We start from the raw sequence: 16,167 nt of genomic DNA on the forward strand, positions 1-16,167 counted from the left end.
AATTGACACTCCCTAGTACGCTTTATCCGTTGAAGAATTCGGCTCTTCTCGACTCAGGATCAACGGTCCATATCTTCAACAATGTCGATCGGTTGAATCACTACCGAAAAGGAGAGCTTGAAGACTTCGTTCTAGCTGGAAAGCAAAGGGTACCGATTCAAGGATAACGTCCGTCACCCACTTTTGGCCACCCCAAAAATGCCTCACCGCCAAGATGACCACCAACTTCGATCTTCCACAACTTCGCCAATGTTACTTCAGTCGCCGTCATCTTTCGTCTATATCTTCTTTTGATCAAGATGGCTCAATACACTGAAGATGATATTAACCAGGCTCTTGAAGCTATCACACAGAGTACCAGCGTAAAGAAAGCTGCATTTGGATGGGGTATACCACGATCAACGCTGAAAAATCGTATGAAGGGTCATCATGCAAGAGACATAGTCTTTTCGGATCTGCAAAGGCTATTTTCAAGCCAGGAAAGCAACTTGGCTGAATGGGTTCGAATCCAGGCTGCCCTAGGCCTGCCTTCAACTCATCAACAACTCAAGGACTTTGCTGAACGCATCCTACAGGTCCATAGAGACTCCCAGCCTCTTGGAAAGAACTGGTTGCGGTATTTTATTAAGAGAAACCCATTTGTAAGGGTCCAAAGAAGCAGAGAAATCGATTCCCAGTGCATCAATGGAGCCTCAACTAATGTAACCAGGCAATGGTTCAAACACCCCGCCATACCTGAGATCATGGCCATCAAGGCCTCCAATCAATACAATATGGATGAGAATGGTATCCTGGAAGACATAGGGTCAAACGGGCTTGTTCTTGGATCATTAGAAACTCGTTCTATCCGCAAGAAACAGCCTGGATCGCGTGATTGGACATCTCTGATCAAGTGTATCTCTGCAACTGGCAAGGCACTGCCTCCACTTGTTATATACAAGGGCAAGTATGTCCAGCAGCAGTGGTTCCCTCCAGATCTGACTCCATATGCATCCTGGCAGTTCGAAGCAACAGAAGATGGGTGGACTTCAGACTCTACAGCTGTCAAGGGGTTGACAGAGGTCTTCATCCCTTCAACCCAGTCAGGGGACCCCTCAGAGGTCAGATTATTAATCTTGGATGGTCATGGAAGCCATGATCCTACTGCTTTTATGTATACATGCTTCGGAAACAAAATACACTTGCTGTTCTTGCCAGCGCACACCTCACACGTCCTTCAGCCACTTGATCGGTCGGTTTTTGGGCCCCTCAAGGCAGCATACAAGAAGGAGCTTGGATTACTGGCTGAATGGGATGCTGGCACAGTTGTAGGCAAGAGGAACTTGGTTATCTGCTACAGCAAGGCACGCAAGGCATTCAAGGCACACAAGGCAGCCCTGACAAGCAAGAATATCATCAGTGGCTGGAAATGGACTCGTTTGTGGCCTGTCAGTATGGCCAGACCCCCCCTGAGCCATCTGTTGCTTTAGGACACTTCAACCCCTGCTAAACAGACTGATCAGGCCTGCAACGGGCTCTCTGATGGCAAGGCAAGCGAAAAATGGGCATCAGATACATCAGCAGTCCCTTGGTCAACCCCATATGGGAGGGATGAGCTTCAGGATCAGTTCAGCCTATTCAGTAAGCTGGATAACGATGAGCATACGCAGCGCCTGCTTTTTCGGAAGGCTCATAAGGGCTTTGATGAGAAGGCATACCAATCGAATCGGCAGGACCCAGCGAAAGATTGAGGTATTACAGGGAGAAGTTGATGCCAGCAGGGCCAGGAAGGTCAAAATGAGCCTAAATTCGAAGTTTGCCGATATTGAGGTTATCAGGAGGGCTCAAATCGAGGCGGGCGAACTTGAAAGTAGCACAGATGAGACCAGCGAGTCTTCGAACCCCAGTAATAGCAAAACTTTCATCGTCGTGGCATCATAATACATATAGAAAGTGGTTGAAGTTGATATGTATTAATGTGAGGGCATCAAAAATGGGGTGGCCAAAAGTGGGTGACGGACGTTAGTCTGTGATCTGTGATCTATACCCGACTAACCGTCATTCTCCGCGATACCCATCACTGCGAGTGCTCTAAGAAGAGCACCGCTGTAGTCTCCGCCTTTCGGCTGGCGGTCGGTCCAGCATGCTGATGACCATGTCAAGCGCTGCACGTTCCAGCTTGTCCGGCGTTGGTGCCCCCCGTCCCCGTGGTAGCTACTTCCGCCATCGGCTCGACCAAGTCCCACGCCTCTCCCTGTGACGACGTCGGTCTATACGGTGGCCGCGTGCCAAGAGACATATTTCTTTCGAACCTGGCAGTATGTTAGGTAGGGACTCTCACGAAGTTCGCTCGAAAGCGTGTCCGTATTCGAGGACGGCACTGCGACTAAGGATGATACATGGGTTGCTTCTCGACGGTTGACCAACTCACCCTCCAACCCCCGACGTCGTTTCTAATCCTGTACTTGACCAGTCTTCAGATACACTACTAACACTACATCACGCTCTATCCCTGCTTCCTGCGTCGCTTGCGCTTCGGCTCAAGATCCAGTCGGTACCGTCTGCTCCATTTCCGCTTTCTAATCCGGGGTAGTTCCGGATCTGCGAACGTGTACATCATTGGTTGGCTGAAGAACTCTTCATGCCACGCGATTCGTCGGTAGTCCACCCTCCCCCGTAAACTACCCTTAAGCTCTACAGTCTTCTCACCTTTCAAGGTCTTCCGGCGTGTATAGAAGGCGAGTCTGTTTCTCCGATCGATGCCTGCGGTGACGATGCATGCCTGACAGTTATGGAGATGGTCTTTGTCGTATTGACCGTTCAGAGACAAAGCTTCCTCGTCGTCGGGCTGCAGGGTTCCCATGTTCCATCCCGCAATGATGCTTCGATCGTCTAGTATCGCGTTTCGACTCGGCATCTCTGATGTGTGGCGTGTTGTGGGGTTCCAATGATGTTTAACGTTTGTGGATGGGACTGCTCTCGAGTTATCGATACGTCCGGCCTTGATATAGCTAGGAAGACCTGATGAACACCCAGAGTGGTTCGGGAAGTGTCGCCCGAGTCTCGTCATCAGTGTGTGTGAGAACAATCACTTTGTTTCCTTTGTTAGTTACTTTTGGATAACAGGCTCTTTGGCTGCCATTGCACTTCTTTGTGCCCAATCAATTCACTTGTTCGGATGGCGACGCGAGCTGCATCGTCCGTAGACGGCTGAGCCGGAGCTCCGGCAGCATGCGAGAGAAGCTCACGAAGGTGAACTGTCACGCCGTGAGGCCAGCTATAGCCAGAGACGTAACTCTAGCCAAAGACCTGACCGACGTCTAGGCGGCGAAAAGAGCTGTTTTGGGTAGGGGAGAGTGAAGTCCAGTTCCTCGTGCCGAGGTCTGCCTAAGTTGTCAGGCCGTGAATGAGGGGTTTTCGCCCCTTCTCGATAATTCCATTGGCTTTTGAACTGTATGCTGAAACGATGGGGCGTTGTCGTCATCCTCTACAGATTATGTTGATCCTTTTGACGGAGCTCTTGTTTTCGGGGCCTCCGTCGACTGTGACTTAGGAATGTAGTGTTTTTTTTTTCTCGACCCTGCGAGGATTCAGAGGTTTCAGTCTCCCTTCCACGGAAACGGGCCAGCTCCGTATGGATTTGACTGGGTGACTGGAAGCCCAGGGGCTGTGAAATCGAGACGATCTTCTTCTGTCATGCCGTCTAGTTAAGAAGGGTCATAGGGCCGGAGATGGATGGGGTTTGTTTTTCAGGTCCTTCCTCGCCGACGGCGGGAACTTAGAAAGCGGAAACCTGACCAGACGACTCGTCGTCCGATGCTAGATTTGTTTCTTCCACAAATCCTCAGGACGCTTTGATCGAATCCAAGTCGTCGTCTCGATCTCGGGTAACACCCACAAGTGTAGACCAGGGTCACCCCATATTCTACTACTCAAGGATCTCAGTGGCTTGGATTTTCGTAGCCTTGTAGCTGTCTTGATTCTTGAGGTGAGTAACAAGGGTTTCTCGGTCAGGGCTTGGGTCGTTATCACGGCTGCTATCATCAGGGCAGCATGTGACGATCTAGATGAACAGATAGTAGGTCAATAAGGGGGGGGTCGGCTAAACTCTTACGGAACCCTGCTTACTCCAACAGCGGAAGAAATTGGAGGTGTACGGTTAGGCACAAGGTATCTGCAATAAATCCAGTCCCCATCATACGCATGTCACTGCCTTTGAATCATTTCAGTCCGGCCCATTGGAATAGTGCGTTTATTATCAAACCGTATACTTGTGGAAAAGTACCGTGAACATCCACCCAGAATGCCTCATACTTATTGCGAAATGACTCCAACCCTCCCCCTAATCCCCCACCTCAAGCCCTAAGATAACAGGCATCACTTCGGATTTAAGACATGGTGGTACCATGCCAGACGGGCTCTCTGACACACCGGAACTGTTAGCTACCCCGACTCACGTCCAAAAAAAGGCAGGGAGTGCGACATACCCCTCGGTTCCAAGGTTGATGTAGATGCTGAGATGCACGGTCATAGTGGGACCCACCGCGTGATACGGCGCCGAAAGGTGCATTTGGGAGCAGTGGGAGACTAGAAGTCTCCCATCCCCGATGCCGAGGGGAAGTGGTGTGTGGTTGCGGGTGCCGTGGTGATTGAATTGTCGAGACGTTTGAGACGGACGAGGCGCCTAGCACCAGCCGCGGAATTGTGAACATACGCTAGTCCCACTCGCTCCGACTGACCACGAGTTGCCTGCTTCTAAGAAGAAACCAGGTGGCCAGTCGGACGACAAGCCGCAAGACCGACAGCGTGATTGAATCGCAGCTTCCTGTTGGTGTGGACGTCGGTCTGTTCGTCCACAGTAATGATGATTCGATGCTCGACGTGGCCGCCAGTAGCACCAGGGTGGTTGAAGGCGATGGTCTTAGGCAGGTGGTTGGTCTCCCTCGCGACCACGAGAACTGGAGATGTGAGTTAGTCTGGAAGGCCCCGCGAGTCGAGGGACTGGTCAGATGTCTCAGGAAGGTAGACACTTACTGCCACCCTGATTAACAGCAGGCATGTTGATGTCCGGGCCGAGGCCAAGGGACTGGTCGGCGTGCGGAATGACATTCGCAGTGATGGTAGACATTTTGATAGCTTCCTGGTAGTTGTCGGCCCTGTTGGGGGGAGGGGGGGAGAAAGGAACTCCTTAATTGTTGTTGATTTTCTGTATTTGTGAAGGTGGTAGCTATGGTGATGTTAAGGTGAAGAGTTGGGGTGGGTATCTGAGGAAAGGAGATTTTCTTTCAACAAGATCGCCCAGTGATTGAGGAAGGTACTGTTCGATAGAGGTAGGAAGGTGCGGGTAGACAGCGCAATCGGTGAACGTCTGGCGGTGACATTCCCGATTTACCTGATGTCATGCGTGGGGTAGGATTGTAACTGACACTGAAAGTTTCCGATGGCTGTTGCATGACGATGAACTTCTTATTTTGAGCGGAAGCGGAGGCTGACTCGGATGCCTGGGATCAGACATGTAGGCCGGACGGGGGAGAGGGGCGAGGTGACTACCTTACGTTACGAAATTCGCAGGCCGCACGACACGGTGTTGTACCGGCGGCACTCTGCGCCCAAGGACGCCGTCGCTTCGCCTGGGTGGCCTCGAGGTTGTGCGCCACGCGCACGCCGGGCCTGCCCGGCGGTTTCACAACATGGGTTCAAGTTGGTCACGGAGAAGGATGCGATGCTTGGTAGAGAGCCATTCTGTTCTGTATCTAAGCAAAGGGACAAGTGTCTCATTCCCAGAGCGTGTATGAGCGAATCTGCCTTCTGGTCCGGTCACGCCTCTATCGCCGCCCGAAGCCCCTCCGCTACATAAGTAAGGTTGGCGACGAGTCCTCCTCGTTCCTCCCTTAAAGCCAAGTTCAGTTCCTCTAAAGGTTGTCCTGGGGTTTTCAACTGATAGCTGACCGTCTCGAGGGGCTGGCCTCGCCGATGGATGCGGCCGACGGACTGATCGAACTCGTTCTTGTTGGGATGAACCTCGAGATGAATCACCATCACCGCGCACTTCAGATTGTCGAATCCCGTCCCAAGGAGATTGTAGGACCCCACCAGGACCTTGGATTTCTTCTTCTCAGTCCCGTCTTTTTCCCAGAACGTGTTGAACCAAACCATCGCCCCTTCTCTATCGTCCTGACTCATTCCTGCGAAGATCATCGTCGACTCGAACTTGTCCGCTGGGAGATTCGTCTCGTTATAGAGCTGGGCTTTGTGCACCGCACCTGGATCGCTGAGGAGGACCATCGCGTTCTTGGGACCCTTGGCTCCGGCCCCGATGTCGCTGTCGGTGGGGTACTCTCGGGCGTCTTCGTAGAGCTGCATGAGAATGCTTTCGTATTCTATCCATTTACCCCACCTCACTAGAATGATGTCCAGGTAAGGGGTGAGGTTTGGGATATGGATGTGGGCGTACTGGCGCGGCATGGGGCCTTTCGCCCGCCTCAGGTGGCCGTCGATGTTCTGGGCGAGCAGCTCGACTTCTTTACCCTCCTGGTTCGCGCGCTCCTGGGCGTCGAGCACCCCAGGGAACAGGAGCGCTCTGCGGAGGAGGCGAAGTGACCAGAATTCCTTGACGACGAGGCCTGTCCGGGCAACGGGCGGTCTGCCGTCCCGGATGCTGCTGTCGTATGCTCGCTTGCGCTTGTCGAGCTGCGCCAGCACCTCCTTGGCGACCTCTCGGGTGAGCGCCGCAATGCGGTCCCTGTACTGGGGGGGGAGGTCGCATTCGACGTCTAGGCGGCGGCAATCCGGCTTTGAAACGATGACGTAGCCCATGAATTCGGACGAGGCCAGGCGACGCAAGAACCCCCTCAGTTCGTGATGGTGGCTGGCTTTGATGGGGGAGCTAGGGTGATCCACCCAGTACTTGTTTATGGTCTTCAGGGTGTCGGACAGCGTCTTTATCTCCAGAGACGTCCTGAGTCCGCGGGTGAGGGTGATGGCCAAGGTCATGTCGGCGAGGTTCGAGTGGACCAGGCTTCCACTGACGAGGATCATGGCCGGGGGGATGACTTGCTCGTTGATTATGCCGCGGAGGCACTTGGCCAGCGAGGAGTTGACATCCTTGACTTCCTGAGCCTCGTCCCAGACTACTAGTCCGAAGTGCGGCGCCGATCTAAGCCTGACAATGGCCACCTCTGGCCCTCTTGCTGTCTGCTGCCCGCGCGTCGCTTGCTCCTCCAGCTCGATGGTGATGTCCGCATACCACGCCGAAGCCCAGTTGCCGTCGGTCCTGCTAAGGGTTGACCGCGAAACGATGAACATGATGGACGGTGCCTCGACCGGGTTCTTCGCGGCCAGCCGGTACTTGACTTTGGAACATGCCAGCATGCGTTTCCCCAAGACAGTGTTGCTAGCGTACGTGCGGCCTGGGTGGATTCTCGAGTCACCCCTCCCTCGGGGGACCTGGAGCTCTTCGTTATTGTCGTCCACGACGGCCTCAGCGCGGGCGACCTTCATCTGATCCTCTTGGCGACTGTCCCAGCTGACGATGCGCATAAACGGGACCTCGAAGCGACGCGTGGTGGGGCCGTGGACTGTAAATCTCAGATGCTCTTTGAAGTACCCCTGTGCATCGCGGTACGCCTGGGGGACCATGCTCTTGCTGGCGACCACAAGGTTGGCGCCGGGCGGGAACTTCTCCGCGAGCTTGGCGCCGAGCGAACCCCTCTCGCGCAGGCAGCGAATCCTCCATCCGTGAGGCCCAGCGCCGATGACGCACCTTTCCGTGCAGCCCGCATGCATCTCGGGATGCGTTTCGAGGTGGTCCTTGATGATGCGGACGAGTCTTATGACGGCGATAACGGCTTGATATATTCTGGTCTTTCCGGTGCCGATCTCGTGGGCGATGATGGCTCCAATGTCGCCCGTGTCGCTGTTGGTCACGATGAGCAAGATCTTGAACACGTCCTGCAGCTGCATCGGGCTGAGGCCGCGCTTGGTGCCAGGAAGAAAACAGAGGTGTTCTTTCCGGTCCGAGCAGTGCGCCGGGTCATGGCCGAAGAAGGCGCAGGCCCTTTCCTAAAGGACCGCATCGCCGCCCAGGCCAGCCAGGGCGTCGAGGCGTTGTCGTGACGCCGTCACCTTGTCCGCCGGTTCGGATGTGTCCTCGCTCTCGTTGTCGGAGTCTAGCAGCGAGACGGCGCCATCCCCAACCGTCCCCTCGGCCTCGCTGCCGGAACCGCTTCGCGGCTCGGGGCTCGGCGAATCGTCGTGAACTTCGATCGGTTGGCTCTGCCCGCCAGGCGTTTCCTGCGCCGCTCTTTCTCCAACGTCGCGGGGCGGGGGGCTGGACGGGTGCTCGGCGTCACCAACGGCCGCAGCTGCTGCACTGTCCTGCTGTATGCCCTCCTCTTCGCCTCCGTTCCGTGGCGGCGGGTCCAAGACTTGCTGGAATGGATCGTACAGGTCGCGCTCGCCGTCCCCGTCCCGGAGCACCCATGTTACGGCGATTTCTGGGGCGTGCGCCGTGTTCTGGTCATCCCATCCGGCGATGTCGATCATCTTCGCGATCGCCTGGTGGAATTCTCCCTCGTGGGACAGCCTTCCTGCCCCCATCACCCGGTCCTCTGAATGGAGCGTGGCCTGCAGGATGGTCTTGCTGTCCTCGTAGCCGCCGAAGGCCTCGACGAGCTTCCGTAACCTCTGCCAATCGAACTCGGAGCTCATCAGCCTTGTTTCGGGATACCGCCGGAAGTCCACCGCGGCCGGCATGAGCTGGCTCATCATCCCTTCGTACGGCTTAATCCTCTTCTTGTCCTCTTCGATGTTGTCGACGGGCCGACGTTCATCACGAATAGCAAGTCGGGCGTACGGCAGCGCTTCTCGACTACGCCACCGGCCGCATTGGGCCTGCGAGGTCGTGCTGTAGGACTCGGAAGGGGGGTCGAGGCTCCCGCCGAAGGTACGCCGGATGTCGATGGTGCTGGCTGAGACCACAGACCGTGCCCTCTTCGGTGCCCGGTCTTCGGCTTCGTCGTCGTTCAGGACTCGGCCTCTTCTTAGTGGCGCTGCTGGGATGGTGTGTCAGTGTGGGATCCTTCTGTTTCGCATGCGGCGCTTGCAGGCGGCGCATGCCGTCTTGGGTGTCGAGAGTCTTGGATTTGATGCTCACCTCTGGCTAGTCGAACACGGTTGTCACGAGCACTGGCGGTCGGGGGAGCGTCCTCGCCGTCGCTGTCTATCGCATCGTCGTGGGTGCCCTCGAGCCATTCTCGTGGGTACCAAGATTGCCGACCTGGGCGCTGTTCGTCGGCAGGTCGAGCCACGGTCTCAACGATGGCCCTAACGGGCTGGTGAACTGCGCTCTCGACGGACCGCTCTGTCTGAGACGGTTCGGGGACGACGGAAGGCGCGGGCGGCCGATCCATCGCAGGATATGGTTGGTTTTGTCGGGGGGGGGGGCTTGGAGGAGGGATGAGGAGCGACGGGCGGTCAAGTTTGACGTCAGAAGAGGCGGGGCAACGATGTAACACTGACGTACCTATTTTGGGTTGGCCGCGTGGGGATTGCGTTGGAAGGTGCCTTCTAGGAAGTCGCTCCTGCCAGGTGCGATGTCGACAAGAAATGAGCCCGACCGATCTTGCTAGGTAGGTATTCACTTCACAGTTCCGGGTTGGTGGGGCACGAGCGTGGCCTGCTAGCGAACGCGTCGAATTTTTCTTTCTTTTCGTTTTTTTTCTTTTTTTTTTCTTCTCTGCTGCCGTGAAAGTCAAACCTCTGTGTTGGCAGGGATAACTAGTAACAACTCTGCTGCTGGACGTTCCTCGGAGTCAAGACTGGAGCTGGGAGGTAGAAGTTTCTATGAGTAATGAAGATACGCAGCGTTGTGGTCGTGGGGTGCGAGTGTGTTTGGGGATAAGTTGTGGATGAGATTGCAGGTACATAGTAATACTGTCTTGATTTGTTGGTGTCTTGCAAGAGTGTATCCTGGGTATGTGCCTTAGGCACCTTGATTGGTTGGTGACCTGTTGATGAGGCAGGCCCGGTGCGCTTGTGATCGGAATTCTGTTCCTGCTTCTCCTGATGAGGGAAGAAGCTGGCTCGACGTTGAATGTGGGTGGCGCAGGAAGGAGATGGGAGATGGTACCTTACTTACCTAGGCGGCCAGGTGAAGCATGCGTGGTTACCTAAGGTACCTAAGGCCTTTGCTTGTCATTGCGATGTGAGAATTGACGTCTGTTCTGATGGAGTGTCTTGGGATAATGTATGGACGTCCGCCAAATGGCTGCACTTACTGGAGAAAGGGGGAGGGAAATGAGAATGGACCTAGACTTGGGTGATAGGTTGGGGGGTTGAGCAGGATAAGGACAAGGGCCTTTTTTTTTTTTTTTTTTTTTTTTTTTTTTTTTTTTTCCAGTTTGTGTTCCTTTTCTTCTTTATTTCGGTGAAATGAAAAAAAGCAATTATTCAACGGGAAGGGGGGGGTGGACTGGGAAGGTGTGCATAGAGGATTGCTTTGCGCACTGGATATGCTGTGACCCTGATGACCTAGCGGGCTCCATCTTCCAGCTTTGCTGAATCTGATGATGTCCACCACACCAACTACTACCTTAACAGGTATGGAGATCGACAGTTACCCATCTCGCCCGCCGAAGCTGCTGATTGCTTAGACGGTAGCTGGGCTTGGTGTGGTAAGGAGGAAGATGAGTTATCTTGCCCGTTCACACATGGTGGCTTCACTTTTCTGTCGGGTGCGGGAGTCATGAAGCAAGCAAGCAAGCAAGCAAGCAAGTGGCCTTGCTGATCTCGGGCCATCTGTGATATCTTCTACCAAGCGAGATTCCATAGCCCTACGTTTGAAATACAAAGGGGGATGGGCGCGAAGCGGCTTTTCTGGCATGTAACACCTCGGTGGGGTGTGGCCGCCCTGTTCTGCGCGTAACTAGCCACAACCATTTTCCCAGTCCAACTGCCTTCCGTCTTCTTCTCCTCCCGCACCTCCCAGCCATCAGTCAACCGTCACTCCCTCCCCGGCTGCAATCGATCTGTTCGAAGACGCCTTCTCGATTCCGGGCCCGGTTGTGAGCACTCTGCGACGTCATCCGTCGTGACGGGCGAGCCCACCACGCCTTCACGGCCCTTCCTGGCTTTCAATACAAGCTTGTCCCTCCTGCCTTCGGGGTGGAGGTGGGTGGTCTGAGCCACTGCAATAGTTACGGCAGTAAGGTGAACTGCGCGACGGCGTGGTGGGGTGCGTGCCGTGGATGAGGAGCGGAGCCTGCCTGACGTATGGTGACCTACCTACCTTTTGGAAGGCGAGACCGGGTCGCACTTCAACACGACTTACGTAATGCAGCATGATTACATAAGACGAATCCTCGTCCCAGGCGAACATTGACATTTGGATGGTGAGTTTTCCAGAAGGTATGTAGCTGGAGCTTTTTCTTTGATAAAAAAGCAAAAGGGGTGGGGGGAAGGAAGAAAGAAAGAAAAAGAGGTTGAGTAAATATTTGAAAGCAAAATTATTCCTAGTTACCTATAACTATACCGTATCCCATAACTATGAGGATATAGAGCTGAAAATCTACTGAGTAGGCCTCTTACAATGGAACAGCAGGGCCGGCTTGTTGTGATGGAACGGGATGGTGAGCAGGTGTGAGCAGATTGGGGAAACTACACCCGAGGTTCGCAGGAAGGGGGAGGGAACACGGTAATCACATACATAACTCGAATGTGTCTTATACCTCACCTGACGCAGAGCGTGTCGCCATTCTTGACGTCAGACGTAGCAACTAAAGCTAAGACGTTTATACCGCTGATAGCTAAGACCTTGGGCTTCGAGCTCGACCGGTTGCAAGGGGTTGGTGGGCTGCGCCAGCAAGATCCGGATAAGGGAATGGCGCTTATCAACACGAAAAGCTACGCCGGGCGCTAACCGTACGGCGTCCCCGAGGTCCCGCCAGGGGCGGGACGCGCCATCGGCGAGCGCGAGGCACTCCTTCGGGGCGACGGAACGATCCGGCACGACCTCGCCGGGCACAACGGCCACGACATCTCCCTCCATGATACCGACCTGGTCCTCGTCGGATGGGTGACGGACGGCTTGGAGCCTCGGGGCCTCTGAGACCGAGTTGCCGCCGTACCATATGCGGACGAACGGATGGAGGTTGGCACAGTGCTCTCGGAACGATTCGCAAGGCTGATGGGAGCGGCCCCGGTGGGTGCAGATCGCGCAGCCGTCCGCGGCAAGGAGGTCTCGCAGCCCGCTTCTGTCCATGGACGCCATAAGCTCATTCGCCAGCCCCCATTCGTGTTGGGCGAGGCGCTCGACGCGGGACATCGGACTCGGCAGATATGCCATCGCTCCCGGCGACAGGGCAGCAGCAATAAGCTCAACGTCGAGACCGAGGAGGGCATCCGCGACTTGGCCTTGTACAACCGCGGCGAACAGCCTGCCGAAGGCGCCGATCTGCTTGACCTTGACGGCGTCTTCGCCGTTCTCCGACGCCAATGCAGCCAGGCGAAGCGCTACGTCGTGCGAGTCCGACAGCGTGAGCCCGAGCTTGCCGGGGGGCAGGGCGGGGAGGAAGTCCAGACCGTCGCCGCAGACTATTGTCCAAGATCGTCCCGGTATAGAGGCATCTGCTGATATCGGCCCTCTGCAGACGGAACGCCCTCAACGTGGTGTCCGCCGACGAGGGATCGATAATGCCGAGGACCTCGCAGGTGAGGCTGTGGATATCGCTGCGGCTCCGGTACACGGCGGCGCTGTCAGACCCCGGTTTCTTGAGACGCGTGCTGAGCTGGATGTGCGCAAGCCTCTTCCGGTACCTAGCGAGGGTCTCGTGGCTTTTGGCCTCCTGGATGTTGCGGTAGAGTGTGACGCGGTTGTCGCAAGGCGGGAGGTGGAGAGCGGAGCTCGCAGGCGCCGTGCGCCACGCTCGCAAGAAAGCTTCGCAACGTTCGGGACCGTCGGCGAGGAGGGACTGGACGAACGTCTCGCTCTTGCTTCTGGCCGGCTCGGCGGTGGCGGCGGGTTCGAACTCGTCGGCGACGGTGCTCTTCGGCCGCGCCTTGGTGTCGGTGCGACCGTCAGGCGTCTCATCCGAGCTTTCGGGGGTGTTGTCGCGAGAGCTGAGCGATTCGGCGTCGTCCTCCCCTCCGTCGTCTCCCGCGTCCGCATCCCTGTCACCAAAGGCGCCGCCATCTGCCTCTGACCAGTATCCGCGTGCGGAAGGAGCTGCGGCCGCTCCGCGGCGCGGGCATTTGAGCGGTGACGCCACCGCCGTCGACTCCAGCACCAAGCACGTCCTTTTGCTTGCGCGGCCCGCGGCTTCGCGGGCATGGCCGACCACAGGCGGGTCGTTGGCCGCCTCGAGTCTGGTCCGCTTTCCAGTCACCGTCTTTGCCGGCAAGCTCGTGTCCGCTTGCCCAACCGTGGCGTTATTGCCGCTGTTGCGGCTGTGGACGCTGCCGGGCCTCGCTGGGGTTCCGACGCCAACGTCGTCATCGCCCGAAGACGGCGGCGAGGGGGGGTTCAGCCCGGGGCGGCGACGCCGCAGTGAGGTGCGGTCCAGGCCTTCCGGAGCCGGGTAAGGGTCTTGCCTTCCCGTCCTTGCCGGGGGCGCGAGCCGGCCAGTGTGTCGCTAATACACTCCTCCAGTCTGCCGATGGATGTGGGCCTGACGACGAGCCAGATCTTTGGCCCGCCCCTGTAAACGAAGTCGGTGGTGATGGAGGTCGAGCGTTGCAGGTACATGCCGGGACAGCTGAAAGCCGCCGGGGACAACACGTTCCAAACCCGGATATCATCGGAGGTGGGTTGGCTGCCGGCAAGACCCTCTCCGCCCGTCTCGGTCTTGCCTGACCTTCTGTCGACACCTTCGAGGTATGACGTGGTGATGGATCGGGGCTGGGAAGAGAAGGGCTCCGTCGGAACGGCGTGGGGGGGGAGGTGGTTTGCGGGGCGCGCGACGGTTCCGGGCGCACATGCGAGGTGTAGCGGCCGGAGAGTGTTTCTTCGCGGTCTGCGTCCATAGACCCCGAATCCTGCAGGTCGAGCATGGACACCCCGATAGTACCAGACCTGCGGAAGGCACATCTTCGAACGCGGAAGGGTTGTTCGACATCGTCCAATAACGTCTCGGCTGAGCTGGCCCCGTTTGTATCGAGACGGACCTTCACGAAGCCCATGCTGGCTGAGACAGAGAACCGGAAGATGCTGTCGTAGTTGCGCACGGAACTGAAAACGTGCCAGGGAAGTTCCATCGTCACATCCCCCGCTGGGACGAAGACTGTCACGGGTGGCGGGGCGGCGGCAGTCCATTTGGTCCGTGGCCTGGCGGGCGTAGCCCTCAGGATAGAGGTGGCGGGAATGTCGGGAGGGCCGGGTTTGGCCGCATCGGTCTCATCAAACATAGACAGCATTCTAGAGCTGCGCCGGGGGGGGGGGGGGGGGGGGCGCCTGCAGGTCTCGCCAAGGCATCACCTCCTTATCAGCCTTTCTCTCGTCCCAGTGTCAGTTAGTACATCAGGGTGATGCCTGCTGGCTGCTGCCGCCTTGGAGCTGGGTACGCCGCTAAGTCTGCAAGCATACAGGCGACGCGCGCGTGAGCCAAGATGAGGGCGCGGGCCGGAGTCGTTCCAATTGATGGAGATGCTTGGGCTCGCGAGCTGTTGCCGACCGGGAGGGACTGTGGGGCGTGGTGGAAAAGATGGCAGAATGTATGTACACGGCTGAGCGGGTGGTTGGAAGAAAGGGGGGTTCGCGAAAGCGGATGCAGTTTGCTTTGGGATGGATGGGCTTGCTGCGCTGTCCTGTCCGGATGGCTCGTCAACGCGGAGAGCAGGGCTGTTGGAGGGGGGTAGTACGTTTGTTTGTCCCCCCCAGTCACCTCACGTGACGGGTGAGGTTGGGCTTGCTTTTTGACACGGAGTCTTCTCGACCAATCAAACAGCTGTATGACTGATGGAATATCAGTCCCACCGAGCCCCGAAATTACTTAGAACGAATCCCCCCGGGCCGATCGGGACCTAAGGGCACGCACGTACCATGGCGGACAGGGAGCAGGGCCCGCCAATCGGCCTCAGACACCAACCGCCTCGTCCAGTGGTCCACGCGCCGCAGCGCAGTGTTCTTGGCCGATGTTGCATCGTCCCACCGCCGCAGCATTTAGGAGCAGGGGGCAGTTTGGGGACAAAGCGCTCTCTGGCTGACGGCAGCGGCGGCTGTATGCTTGTTTAGAACAGCGCGGACGTGAGAAAAAGCGCTTTCCACGAGAATGATACGTATCGCTACTGCACGAAAAAGCAATATGCTGCCTGTCTGCTGTGAGGACGCCTTCTTAAAATCCGCTGACCTCCGATGGCTCAGTACGCCCACCATCAGGCTTCTGATGCTTTACCTGGACGGTTTGACGCAAGGGTCTTGAAATGAGTGTTTGTTACCACCCCGGCCATCGCCCTAGGCGGCAGAAGATACTTCAGCTAGAACCTTGACGATCGCGGTTATGTTTGCGGAAAGAGAAGACTGATGATGGCGGAACCGATAGGATATTGAGGTCTCAAGCACCCTCCAAGGCCTACAGCAAATGACCTTCAGGGGCGGGGGCTGGCTACCTTACGACGGCAACGGTTGCGATCAGGGGCGCCAAAGGGGTGTGTTTCCATAGGAGCCGTCACGACGGGTAAAGGCGGTGCGAGTGGTGTCGTACGTGGGCCGCTAAGGCAAGGTAAGGATGCAGAGACTTGGGTGTGGGGCTGCACCTGGGGGCAACAGTGTTCCTATCAGCCTACCCTGCTACGAGAGGTGGTTTTCAATTTTTCGTGGCAAGGGGTCCAGGGCAAGCAACGTAGGTAGGTAGTGCTACTCTTGGGGAGGTGGGCGAGTAGCCTGTTGACTAGGGTCCCTGCCTATGTATGCATCACGGTACGCCACCCCAACTCAACTAATCCTCAATTCATGGTTGCTGCGGGGGAACCGGCTGCTCTGCCGCCTGATGGCTGGTTGGACGAGGAGAAGAGTATCGCCCCACGCGTGCGGGAACTGTGTGGCCAGATGGGCACGGGCGGGCGTTCAACGTGCACCGTCCCACCAGATCGGCGAGGCCGTTTTCTTATGGGGATTTTACAGCCGGGTTCAGTCTGTTCGAGCGTCACTGCCTCCTTACCTGCAGCTGAATGCGACGATATGGATTGCTTCTTTCT

The 16,167-nt window shown here is 56.7% G+C and overlaps 4 protein-coding genes across 4 annotated transcripts; all 4 read right to left on the reverse strand.

The window, feature by feature from the left end:
* Nucleotides 1-4,734: 4,734 nt before the first annotated feature.
* Nucleotides 4,735-5,107, reverse strand: COL26b_013962 (uncharacterized protein; the record flags this gene model as incomplete). The annotated part of the gene is made up of 2 exons (XM_053186545.1): nucleotides 4,735-4,937; nucleotides 5,014-5,107. 2 exons carry the CDS (start codon nucleotides 5,105-5,107, stop codon nucleotides 4,735-4,737), a joined length of 297 nt encoding a protein of 98 aa, XP_053029504.1.
* A 689-nt stretch (nucleotides 5,108-5,796) lies between these two features.
* COL26b_013963 (uncharacterized protein) lies at nucleotides 5,797-7,941 on the reverse strand (the record flags this gene model as incomplete). The annotated part of the gene is made up of 1 exon (XM_053186546.1): nucleotides 5,797-7,941. The coding sequence occupies one exon, from the start codon at nucleotides 7,939-7,941 to the stop codon at nucleotides 5,797-5,799; it is 2,145 nt and encodes a 714-aa protein (XP_053029505.1).
* A 99-nt stretch (nucleotides 7,942-8,040) lies between these two features.
* COL26b_013964 (uncharacterized protein) lies at nucleotides 8,041-9,389 on the reverse strand (the record flags this gene model as incomplete). The annotated part of the gene is made up of 2 exons (XM_053186547.1): nucleotides 8,041-9,032; nucleotides 9,134-9,389. 2 exons carry the CDS (start codon nucleotides 9,387-9,389, stop codon nucleotides 8,041-8,043), a joined length of 1,248 nt encoding a protein of 415 aa, XP_053029506.1.
* Nucleotides 9,390-11,740: 2,351 nt separating this feature from the next.
* COL26b_013965 (uncharacterized protein) lies at nucleotides 11,741-14,388 on the reverse strand (the record flags this gene model as incomplete). The annotated part of the gene is made up of 3 exons (XM_053186548.1): nucleotides 11,741-12,570; nucleotides 12,629-13,607; nucleotides 13,951-14,388. 3 exons carry the CDS (start codon nucleotides 14,386-14,388, stop codon nucleotides 11,741-11,743), a joined length of 2,247 nt encoding a protein of 748 aa, XP_053029507.1.
* Between the last annotated feature and the right edge of the window lie 1,779 nt (nucleotides 14,389-16,167).

The sequence above is a fragment of the Colletotrichum chrysophilum genome (genome assembly GCF_026319265.1).
Source record: "Colletotrichum chrysophilum strain AFK26 chromosome Unknown scaffold_274, whole genome shotgun sequence".
Lineage (NCBI taxonomy): Eukaryota > Fungi > Ascomycota > Sordariomycetes > Glomerellales > Glomerellaceae > Colletotrichum > Colletotrichum chrysophilum.